Source organism: Canis aureus, chromosome 14 (assembly GCF_053574225.1).
Source record: "Canis aureus isolate CA01 chromosome 14, VMU_Caureus_v.1.0, whole genome shotgun sequence".
Lineage (NCBI taxonomy): Eukaryota > Metazoa > Chordata > Mammalia > Carnivora > Canidae > Canis > Canis aureus.
Window position 1 is genome coordinate 11,185,372 of NC_135624.1, and position 12,079 is coordinate 11,197,450.

Sequence of the window (12,079 nt, forward strand, 5' to 3'; positions counted from 1 at the left end):
GAGTCAGAGAAGGGTTCTTACAGAGGTTAACATCTGCACTGAGTTTTGAAGGGTCAACAGGAGTTTGCCAGTTGAATAAAGAACTACAGGGAATTTCAAAGAAGTCAAACATCAAATATCTCTGAAATAACATCAAGTCTTCAGTGTAGTACTAACAGCTAGTATGATTAAATACTTGTTATGTATGTCGGGCACTGCTCTCAGTGCTTTATATTCATTAACTTAACTAATCCTCACATAAACTACTATTATCATCACTACTATTATCATCATCCCAGTGTTAGAAATTAGGAAACCAAAGCACAATGTGTTTAAGTAACTTGTCCTAAGCCACACAAATAATATGTGTCAGAGGTGGTTATAGCAGGATAAAAAGAAGAGTAAACCCTAGGCAGTCTGGCTTCAGAGCTCATGTTCTTAGCTATCAGACCATATTTTCTAAAATATAAGAATACTTGTATAAATAGGGCTACAAAATTAGGATTATAACAATCACTGCCTATATTCAATGCTAAAAAACTTGAACTTTCTTCAGTTAGTTACAGAGAAACAATACAGGATTAGGCAGATGCTGTCTAGAGATTGAAAAATTGGGCTGAATTAGTGTTGGGGACCTAAACAAAAGTGAAAAATAATCCGACATGCATTTTAGAAAGAAGACTTTGGCAGAGCTCTGGATGATCAGTTTGGAGACATGGGGCTTAAAGTGCTGAGGTCACTGCAGTGGCTGAGACAAGAATTGGTGGGTGTTTAACCTAAGATATGGTCAGTGGAAAGAAAATGAATAGGATAGATTGAGAAAATTATTTAAGAGATGAATTCAGATCATCAAGTCACTGAGTTGGGAGGAATCAGAGAAAGGAAAAAAATTAAGACTTTTTTCCTTTGGGAATAGATTGGAATACAATTCTAAATCAAATTAAATCTAAATGTAAATCAAACCAATCTAAAATTGTAAGATTAATGAAATTGAAATTTAAAAATGCTATATGCCATTAAATTCATTTAAAAAAATGTTCTATTCAATCAGTCTGTAGGTATTCCATTTACCAGATGTAGAATGGACTAATATAAATTTAAATACTTTTTATTGATTCCACCATACATAACTAACATAATTCAGCCTGATCTAATGCTAGCAGTTAGCAGGATTTCCCCTTAGTATTTTGTAAAGAACTTATCAAGTGGAAACAAGCTTTAATTTAAAGACTGTGACTTAACTTTTCAATTTTTAGGCATCATAAGTATTAAAAATCAATATTTTATAATGCCATTACAGTAATTTGTTTGTAAGGTATAATTTTGTATCTCGAAATCACATACATTTCAATAAGTTAAAATTAATTAACTTAATAACTTCCCATAAACTCCAGCTAGAAGATAGATGAGCCTTGTCAAATAAGTCCAGTGTATTCCCAAGGTAAAATAAATAGTTTATATTTCCTACTCCAGTATTAGCAGGAATAAATAATGATCTATATAGGAATAGGCCAAAAACAACTGGCCTACCCCTTTCTTCAAACTTTTATTTGTTTGTGTTAAGAGGATAACTTGACAGCCACATCAATTAATCTTGAGGCTACATCATTCTGGAAAAATATTTTTATAATAATTAAGACAGAGAATCATTATGGACTTGAACCCTAATTTTGCCATAAACTAGCTGTTTGGTCGTGGAGAAGTAAACTTGACCTTTGTGAACTCCATTTTCTTTATACATAAAATAGAAATAATAATAGATACTTTGCAGAATCAGTTGGAGGATTAGCAGTAATGTACACAAAGCATCTGGCATAGATGTTCACCTGATATTAGATAGGCAAGTGGCAGATAGTTTTTAGGAAACTATGTCAAAGTGGCCAGCATATATGTAGTTTCACTTCACTCTGAATGATCTTACCAAAAATTTTCCTAATCTTCATTCTACATATTCAACACAAGTATCAGGAAAGCCCAAGTGCTCTATCTTTGTATATGTAAGATGCCCATTTCCTTCCTGTATACCCTAGTGAGGCAGAAATTTTTTTCTGGAATATTTTTTCACCTGGCTGTGCTGCCATCTTGGAGAAAGTTGAGGTTAAGTCAGAGATGGGCAGGTATCTTGATCAGTTCACCAAACTTAGATGAAAAGATTCAGTTCAAGGGATTTGCATTATATCTTTCCCTATTCCTCTCCCTTTTCTATTGTCTTGAGCTAACCTGGCAGGAAACATACTTGAAGAATCTAATAAAAGTTGACAATTATATGTTCCACTTTGTGATCCAACCCCCTATGTGCAAGGTAAATATTAATCCTTCCCATTTTTTGGGTTCCTGGTTGATAATTTCAATTACATGGGCCAATTATTGATCTTGTGCTTCCAAATATTGTTTCCTTGAGGTAAGAAACAAAACCATTTTGAGATTAGGATAGCATCCAACAAAAGAAAAAAAAAAAAAAAGCATTTCCTAAAGAAAGCAAACTGGAAGCTTCTTGGAGTCACCCCCCACTAGATTGTTAGGAAAACAAACAGTAGAGCAAATGTTGCTAATCCTATTCTTGCTTTGTGCCTTTGGCCATTTAGGGGATAAAGAAGTGAATCTAATGAGGCCAAAAATCCTTTTTCAACCCTACAAGTGATGCATTTAATTTGTCAGGATGTAAATCAGCAGGACCTCTCAGCATGATTGTGTAGTATAATCCTGTCCATAAAATATTCCTCCTTGTTCTGCCAAAGAAGTGGTGGACCCTCCTAAGGGCCAGCTCACCGACTTGGCAGCTGAGGCCCCATCATACTCAAAGCTGGTTAAGTCACACATCCAGACACAACTCCTGACATTCCGTGGGGAGGAAGCAAAGCTTAATTTAGATAATCCCCTTTGCAAAGTGTATTAGCTGATCCAAACCAGACCTGGCCAACTAAAGGCATGTTGTTCCTACATTTCAGAGATGCCTAAATGTAGAAAGAGCTCCTTGCTACATTTGGAAAATTAAGACTCATTTAAGGAATAGGTAGGGATAATCAATAAACTTTAAAAATATATAAATATATATATATAAGTCATGTTTGACTTTGACCTTCTATCCACTTGAATGGTATGGGGAGGTATTTCTTTGTGGCTCTAGAAAATGCTTGGCAGAGTTCCTGAATTCCATTTCATATATGGAAATAAACAATAATAATAAACAGAATAGGGAAAGTATGCTATATATCACAAAAGTATATTTTTGGTTTTTTATAAAATAAAACACTTTAAGTGCTTCATAGAATTTACCTGGTTTAAAAATAAATGTTCCACCAACAGTCCATTAAATACATTTGACCCTTTAACAGGAAGGCACAGGTAACTACAGAGATACAGCAATGTCAGGAGATACAGCACATTGATAGAAAAATACCCCCAGCAACCCCAGGTAAAGTACTGCTACACTTGAGCATCAAAAAAGAAAGGAGTGCAAAGTAGGAGTAAAAGATGCATGTAAGTTCTTGTCAGCGTGAGCACAGAGATAAATTTCAAGTTAAATCCTAAATCTCTGAATTCCTTGTGAAATACCCTATATTTCTGGCAAAGGGAATTGTTAGAACTCTGAAAAAATTATCACTAGCAATAAGTGTTGTGATTTGTATATACAAGACCTGAATTTTTCCTTAGAAACTAGAATTTAATAAAGGAAAAAAATTCATCAGCAGAAGGCATGTATGTGCTAGGATTAGGAATGAGATTCCTCTGAGTACTCATGGCACATGGAGAAGCCTCCTTTTCTTGACCTGCAGCAGAGAGAGCTCTTTTGAGGGCTTGAACCTTGACTCAGCTTTACAGATGGAACAGAGAGAGCAACTTTGAAGCAGTTTCCCTTAAACAAACAATTAAACAATTTCATGGTGAAAATTCCATAGTAGGAAATGATACTAGGTGTCATATCAAGAATTATGATGGAAAAACAAAATACCCATTTCCATGATCTGGAAATAAGGCAGAGGGGATATATTTAAAAAAAATACAGAGAGGAAAGAAAGAAGAAAGAAAGAAAGAGAAAGAAAGAAAGAAAGAAAGAGAGGAAGGAAGGAAGGAAGGAAGGAAGGAAGGAAGGAAGGAAGGAAGGAAGGGAGGAAGAAAGAAAGAAAGAAAGAAAGAAAGAAAGAAAGAAAGAAGAAAGAAAGAAAAGAAGAAAGAAAGAAGAAAGAAGAAAAAGAAGAAAGAAAGAAAGAAAGAAAGAAAGAAAGAAGAAAGAAAGAAAGAAAGAAAGAAAGAAAGAAAGAAAGAAAGAAAGAAAAAGAAAGAAAACAAAATAAAGAATGAATATGAGAAGGAAGGTGGGAAAGAGAAAGAGAGACACACTGTACCGGGGTGGAGTTGGGGGCGAGAGTGTGAGCAAGCTTGAGTACAAGTGACACTTAAGGGCAGCATTTGTTTTTGTAGTTAAGAGTGAGACCTTTCAGTTCTCCCAGTTTTTTTTTTTAATGGTATCCTGACAGCTCAAGTGTCAGATGCAGACCAAGAGATAATACACATATCAGCAGGGGAAGAATTGAAGAATGTAGATTCATGCTGACAACTTTTTAAGAGATAAATCATCTGTGGTAACATACTTGGTGAGAGACTGAAACCACCCTAAGTTACACCTTAAAATGAAATACCATGCAGTTATTAAAAATGATATTAAAAAAAATGATATTAGAGGGATATTTATTCATGAGAATTGATATTTCCAAAGAAGGCAGGCTAAAGAGTATGTACAGCATGACACAGCTTTCTATAAAAAATATATTTATATATAATATACGGCAACACATGCAGCTTTCTCAATGTGACAGGATTATGATTTTTAATTTTATTTTGTGTACGCTCTCTCTTTTCTCCAATAAGTGTGTTATTTTATGTAATTATAGAAACAACCTAAAGATAAGGTAAAGTTGACAATGTTTTACGGTTCATTCCCAGACAAAGCTTTTACAATAGCATCTTGAAATATATGACTATAAAGGGGTTGACTTTTCGCAACAATGTTAAAGTTTGGTGGGATGGTTGGTGTAAAATATACCTGCTCCATGTATATGTCTGGTTACTGTGAAACAGCAGTAGGATAAATGGTACTTTTCAGCAGGATTTTCAATTCCAAAACATTTCATTATGCAACCAGTTCAGGGTCAAGTCCTGTCAAGTTTATTTATAGTTATACAGTTTACCCCACGACACGGTACAAAGATAAATAAATGTAAAATTTAGAAATACAAGTCATAGAGCATACGTGACCCCTTTCAGACTCTAAATCAACAGCCAGGGTTATCTTCTTCATGTAAAAGCTTCATTATAATTGTTGTCATTAAGGGCCACTTTTAGTGTAAAGTTGGGGAATCCTTTTAGGTTGTAGATAGTAGTATTGAGAGAACATGTGCTACAGTGCAAAGAGCAGGACTAGGGAGAAAGAAGCCTGGATTACATTCCCAGTTTACCATTAGCAAGCTGTTATAACCTTGGACAAATTACTCACTTCTACTGACTCTGCCCCTCATCTATAAAATAAGAGAACTAGCAGTCCTCTTAGGGACCTTCCTAGTTTGGAACATGGTGGAAACTAGTTCCAATGACATAAGGTATTTAACTCCTTTATAGCAACACAATGGTCTTTAAATCAATATGTACATAAGAACTGGGACTTCTTCAAGTCATCCAAATGGCCAGGAGGCAGTTAATAAGCAATACATTTGTCCTACAGAGGTCAGTGCTTTGACTGAATTGTCCATCATGAATGGCAATGACTTCGAAATGATATAGACTATATGTCATCTCAAGATCTCTAAGTCTCATTTCACTACTTGTGATGTATACAAAACACATCTATAAAACTAAACAAAGAAATGTCTTATATCCAGAGTAAGTGGCTTTAAATGTGGGAAAAAGGATGGTGAGCAACTCCTGAATCATCCATATAGGTAAATAATTTTCTGAGAAAAATAATATTTGCTTCTCTCTAGTGAAATATCTCTGAATTTAACAATCTTGTAGCTCTATATAAGCCTAAGGATAGGTAGATTGACAATTCATGTTATAGAGGCTCAGAGACTGTTTTCTTCTCTATTGCTATAGATTTCATTCTGCTGAAAATTGTCAATATTTTGTGTCACTGAACTTAGTCACAGAATCCATTTTTGTGGCTATGATGGGATTTGTACAACTAAACATTAGATAAATTATGTCTAAAAGCTATAAAAAGCAAATATTCCAAGAGTATAAGCAATAGTATTATTTGTGTTCCATTAAATTGTCTTTATATTTCCTTTTTTGCAAACCACCTCAATCTTTTAAGTTGACAGAGGTGAAGGATAAAAATAAGTACATATGTAAATATTTGGAATACGACAATCCTCACCTGTTTTTCTCATGAATCTTTAGGATTTCATTTGTCTGTTGAAGAAGCTGCTTCTCTAGCTTGTATGTTGATAATGAATTCTCTAGCAGTTGTATTTCAAGTCGAGAAGTTTGATTTAGTACCTCAAGATAAAAGATAAAAGATAAAAACATTTCAAACTTCAATCACAAAGAGTGAAAATAATTTTTGTTTTTTTTATTTAGTAGTGTTTTCTTTTAAAATAGTATTTCTTCCAGAATAATTAATTAAATGGTCTACAGTCTACTAATTAATTCTTTACAATGTGTCTTAAACATGACATTCAAGATTGAGGTTGCAAGTGAATGAGAAAATTGAGTTGTTAAATCCATTTTTATATTTAAATTTTCATGTCCTAAATCCCTAAGATATTCTACTTTGCTGGTTGCTTTATATGCCTATTATCCCCAATATTGATATAATATACATACTATATCTGAGATAATATGAGACAGTGCAAGATCTTAGATATTGTGTATAATTAATAACTAATAGGAAAGTAAAATCTTCCCACTTCGATTTCTCACCCTAGAAAAACCAATTACAAATGTGCAACAACTCTTGACATAGTTTATACAAATTCATGACCACAGAGTTACTGAATATCTGTTAGGTCAGGCCACTCTTCCAAATATCATATCATTTCACAGACATGGGCACATGCTAACAGAAGACTTGTTACCATAACTTTATAAATGAAGAAATGGAGGTTCAGACAGATGCCAAAATCCACACAGGAACCAAAGGAAGAACTGAGTTTCAAATCCAGACCATGTGACTCTAATTTTAATGCTCTATACAGAAAACTAAAATGGTTAGTTAAACCATCCTGGGTCTTAATCTAAAGAAATGAAGTAACCAGGAATCCAGATAGCACTGAAGACAAATTGTACTTATCCTTTCAACCACAGTATACTGGGTGCTCTAGAATGTTCAACTAATCTTGAATCACGAAGACTCATGTTGCTAGTCAGGTTTTAATATAACGTGAGTCTGTGAGCCACAAATGCAAACCTACCCATCCTCCAAGCAAACACTGCACACTGCAATCCTGTAAGATGCCTTCAAACTGTGCCAATGTTTTTGTGCCTCCCTGTCTCTGTTTTGTCCACTTCCCACCCCACTTTCTTTAAGGAAGATAAAAAGGGAAGGACAAAAGTATAATTAGCTTTAAAAGCTTCCTATGTCATTTGAAAACTTTTACCACTTTTCTTAGAACTTCTTTTTGAAAGGGAGCTGGAAAACCTTCTGGAGACTCAATATCGATCTAAAGGTCCACCCCTAAAAATGACATCATTAGAGTTTTCCTCCTTCTTGCAGTAGGTCTAAACCTAGGATTATACCAGATGCACATAACCTTTTCAAAACATACCGATATGACTAGGGCTTGACTTGGATTATAAAAGGTTGTGGGGGACAGGGATGTATTTGCAAGGGACCAGGACAGGGGCTAGGATGAGATGAGAGAAGCAATTGCCTCAATTGTAGTTTAAGGAAGTGTCAAAAAACTCGGTAATCTAGATAGTATTTTAATGCAACATTTTGAATATCAAAATTAATGCAAAATAATCCATGTTGAATGTAGCATAATTTTAAAATAAAGATAGGATCTGCTTCTGCATATTTATATTAAGTTTTGCATGTCTTGATCCCTCTCTCCTCACCCTAGTCCCAACCCCCGGGGGTGGCAGGGTGTGGGTGAGGTGGAGGGAAGGAGAGAATGGCAAGATGGGACATTTGTGCTTTTAAAAAGTTCTAAGGTTTTAGGATTCATTTTTACAATTGTCATAAATATAGATCTGAAAGCCAGTCCAAACATTACTACTACTAATCAATACTTAGACTTGTGGAGAGGTTCAGAGTTTTAAAAAATATTTTCCTATTCTGAGTCACTTCATTTGAGGAAAAACAGGAGCAAGAGGACCTGGGATTTGAAGACAGAATTGGGAACAGCACAGAAGACAAAATGGTAGACAACCTAAAGATTGGGGAGACACCAAAGGTAACTTTGAACTGTTGAACATAGTTTTACAAGTTTGTTGTTTGTTTATTAACTAGAATTACAATTTATAAAATAATTAAATAGGGGATGAGACATCTGGATCTTTTGGTGACACTTGGAACAGTGACAGTGCTTACTTAGCACAGAGAAGACAATATTGACTGAATGAATAAAAGGTATGTTGTCTCACTGAATCAGGCATATTATTTGCAGTTAAACAAAGTCTATTTTTCCCTTATTCACCATTCTCTCTCATCACACTTTCTGAGACTCTCAAAGACCAAAATTTTTATTTTACAAAGAATAAAAGCTATTTTTCCATGTCTGTAAAGAACATAAGAGAATCCTAAAACAGAAGGAATTATCAAAAATTGAAAATGAAGCTGTCTGTATCTAAATCCAGAGACCACAACAGCTCCTAATTTTTCTTCACTTTGTCCTACCTCCAGTCTGTTTGCTACATTACACCAGAGTGATCTTTTTTAAAAACAGAAATTGGGCAGCCCCGGTGGCTCAGCGGTTTAGTGCCACCTTCAGCCTAGGGCCTGATCCTGGAGACACAGGATCAAGTCTCACATCAGGCTCCCTGCATGGAGCCTGCTTCTCCCTCTGCCTGTGTCTCTGCCTCTCTCACTCTCTCTCTCCGTCTCTCTCATGAATAAATAAAATCTTTTTAAAAATAAATAAAAACATAAATCATGGGTGCCTAGGTGGTTCAGGCAGTTAAGCATCCTACTCTTGATTTTGGCTCAGGTCATGATCTCAGAGTCCTGAGATAGATCCCCGCCTCTGGCTCCCTACTCAGTGGAGAGTCTGCTTGAGATTCTTTCCTTCTGCCCCTCTCCCTGCTCATGCTCTCTCTTTCTCTCAAATAAATAAATCTTTATAAAAACATAAATTACATTATGTCGTCACCAATATTAAATTTGCAAATGGCTTCTCTTTGCAATCAGAATAAATTCCGAAGTTCTTAGCAAGGCCCACAAGGTCCTACATGATTAGAACCCTGCTTACTTCTCAGATCTCATCCTGCCACTCCCCTCCTTGTTTAAATCACATTGGCCATGTTTTTCCACCTCAACATGTCAGATTCATTTCTTCCTCATGGCCTTTGCATTGGCAGCTGCCCATCCCTTCCCAGATGCATGGCTGATTTCTTATTCAATTCTTGCTTAGAGAGGCCCTTCCTGGCCATTGTCTGTAATATAACTCCCCATCATCCTCCATCAAGTCATCCTGTTTTATTGTCTTTAAAAAATCATCACTATTGGAAATTATCCTGTCTGTTCACTCCTTTGATGCTTCTCTACCCCATGAGGATGTCAGTTACACACAGGAAGAACTGACTATTCCACCTGGAGCCCTCCAAATTGCCAGTGCCCAGCAAGGGGTCTAGCACACTGGCACAGTCAGAGCTATTTGTTGGATGATAGGCTAGACAATGGACAATGAGTTATTTTTCAAGTTGGGTCAATGTCAGAGAGAAGGTGCAAGCCACATGAATGTTAAGTGGGACTTCAATGATAACAATCTAAAACCTAAATCTAAAGCAGCATCTGAATGTAGGAGGAGAGAGACAAATCCCAAATCCCACTTAGTCCAGTCTAGGTGTCAGGTCATCTTCGGCCACTTTTGAGCATAAATGACAATCCCTTCTCTTCTTTACCCACCACCTTGACCAAATAGCTACTTTATTTCAATTCTCTCTACACTGATGTATTAAAAGAGGCCTGAAGTTAAAAAATGAGCAACTGAGAGAACTGCACAGGAAACTATGATGAATTGACCACTTTTTTGCCACATGTCTATGAAACTTGTTGCTCAGCAATAACCTAAGTGTTCCATTAAAATGACAAAAGGCATTTTATTCGTTAACCTAAACACATTCCAAAGCACATCTCTGCCAATAAAAAAGGAAGGAAGGAAGGAAAGAAAGAAAGAGAGAAAAGAAAGAAGAAAAAGAAAGAGAAAGAAAGAAAGAAAGAAAGAAAGAAAGAAAGAAAGAATTAAAGAGAAGGAGGGAGGGAGGAAGAGGAGAAGAGAGGAGAGGTGAGGCGAGGCAAGGCAAGGCAAGGCGAGCAAATATTTGAAAAAAGCTCCTAAGAAACAATTTTAAACCTTAAATTTTTCAGAATATACCACAGAGTAAGAAAGACAAGGCTTGAAACTGACGACTTATGGACTCTAAAACGTTAGCACTTCATTAAAAAATAAACTAAAATTGGGGCATCCGGGTGGCACAGCTGGTTCAGCTTCTGACTCTTGGTTTTAACTTAGGTTGTGATCTCAGCGTTGTGACATCGAGTACCACATCTGGTTCTGTGCTCAGGGCAGAGTCTGCTTAAGACTTTCTCTCCCTCCTCCTCTCCCCGTCTGCTTGATCTTTCTTTCTCTCTCTCAAATAAATAAATCTTTAAAAAAATAAACTAAAATTTAAAAATAAAAATGGCTAGTTTCTCAAACCAAGTAAATTAGAGAATTTAGCTTCTCTTTAATATTTTTAAGAGTGGCTATGATCTTCCTTAAAAGGAAAATCTCCCTTGAAAGAAATTTTCTTTCGCCAGCATATATATTAACTTTGAAATCAGCCTTGTTTGTGGTTTGTACTTCCTTTTAATTATGTTTTAAACAAAAAATATAACACAAAGTATGATGCCTTGGCAATTAGATTTTTACAAAAAAATAAAGGCAACTAAATGTTCAAGGAATTAGAAGATCGCCATTTTAAAAAACTAATGAGGGATCCCTGGGTGGCTCAGCGGTTTGGGGCCTGCCTTTGGCCCAGGGCGCGGTCCTGGAGCCTCGGGATCGAGTCCCGCGTCGAGCTTCCGGCATGGAGCCTGCTTCTCCCTCCTCCTGTGTTTCTGCCTCTCTCTCTCTCTATCATGAATAAATAAATAAATTTTAAAGAAAAAAATAAAAAACTAATGAAATGATTTATGTGGTCAGTGATAGGCAGTGTAACAAAGTACCACTTTACGGGTGACCTGTTAATTTCCAAGAGGAGAATGGACAACTAAGATGGAGAGATGTGGAGGCTTCTATGCTAATCCAGTTAAAACAGCATCACTGAAAGCATCAGCTGGGTGGCTCAGTTAGTTAAGTGTCTGATTCTTGATTTCAGTTCAGGTCATGATCCCTGGGTCATGGGATTGTCCCCCTCACCCTTTGGCTCTACATTCAATTTGGAGTCCGTCTTTCTCTTTCTGCTCTTCCCCCCATTCATGCACACATTCTCTGTCAAAAATAAATAAAAATTAAAAAAAAAATAACATCACTCAGAGTATGATAAGCTGGCAATTGTGCTTCCTGATGAGATGTAACAGGAAATAACAAGTAATTCTATAAAGTACTCCTACTACGGTGTTCAATTCAATTTAATTGACCCTTTAGCCTTACCTTTCAGTTTAAAGAAAAACCATGGGGAATGAATGAGTAAATTAAAATGCATCATATAGAAATTCTCAGAAAAGTTCGGGAATATGGGTCGGTTTACAAGAACAATTGGTCTGGTTTCTTAAAAACCTCAGGAAAAAAATATTGGAAGATTGCTCAAGATTAAAAGGGACTATTACATCTTAAAAGCTATAATGCCTATAAAATTTTTGGTATAACAACTGAGTAAATTTGAATGTGAAAGTTAGGTAATCTGAGAGAATTATTGTTAATCTTAGTTATAATAATGTTCTAGAATTAATACCACATTA

At 35.8% G+C, this 12,079-nt stretch overlaps 1 protein-coding gene across 10 annotated transcripts in view; it reads right to left on the reverse strand.

Annotated features, from left to right (window-relative positions):
• The window catches only part of ANGPT1 (angiopoietin 1), a 356,334-nt gene that overhangs the window by 79,533 nt on the left and 264,722 nt on the right, over positions 1-12,079 (reverse strand). For all 10 annotated transcript variants that reach the window (XM_077846955.1, XM_077846956.1, XM_077846957.1 and 7 more), the window contains one exon: positions 6,353-6,474. In XM_077846955.1, coding sequence (XP_077703081.1) covers positions 6,353-6,474 — 122 coding nt within the window. The remainder of the gene's footprint in view (positions 1-6,352; positions 6,475-12,079) is intronic.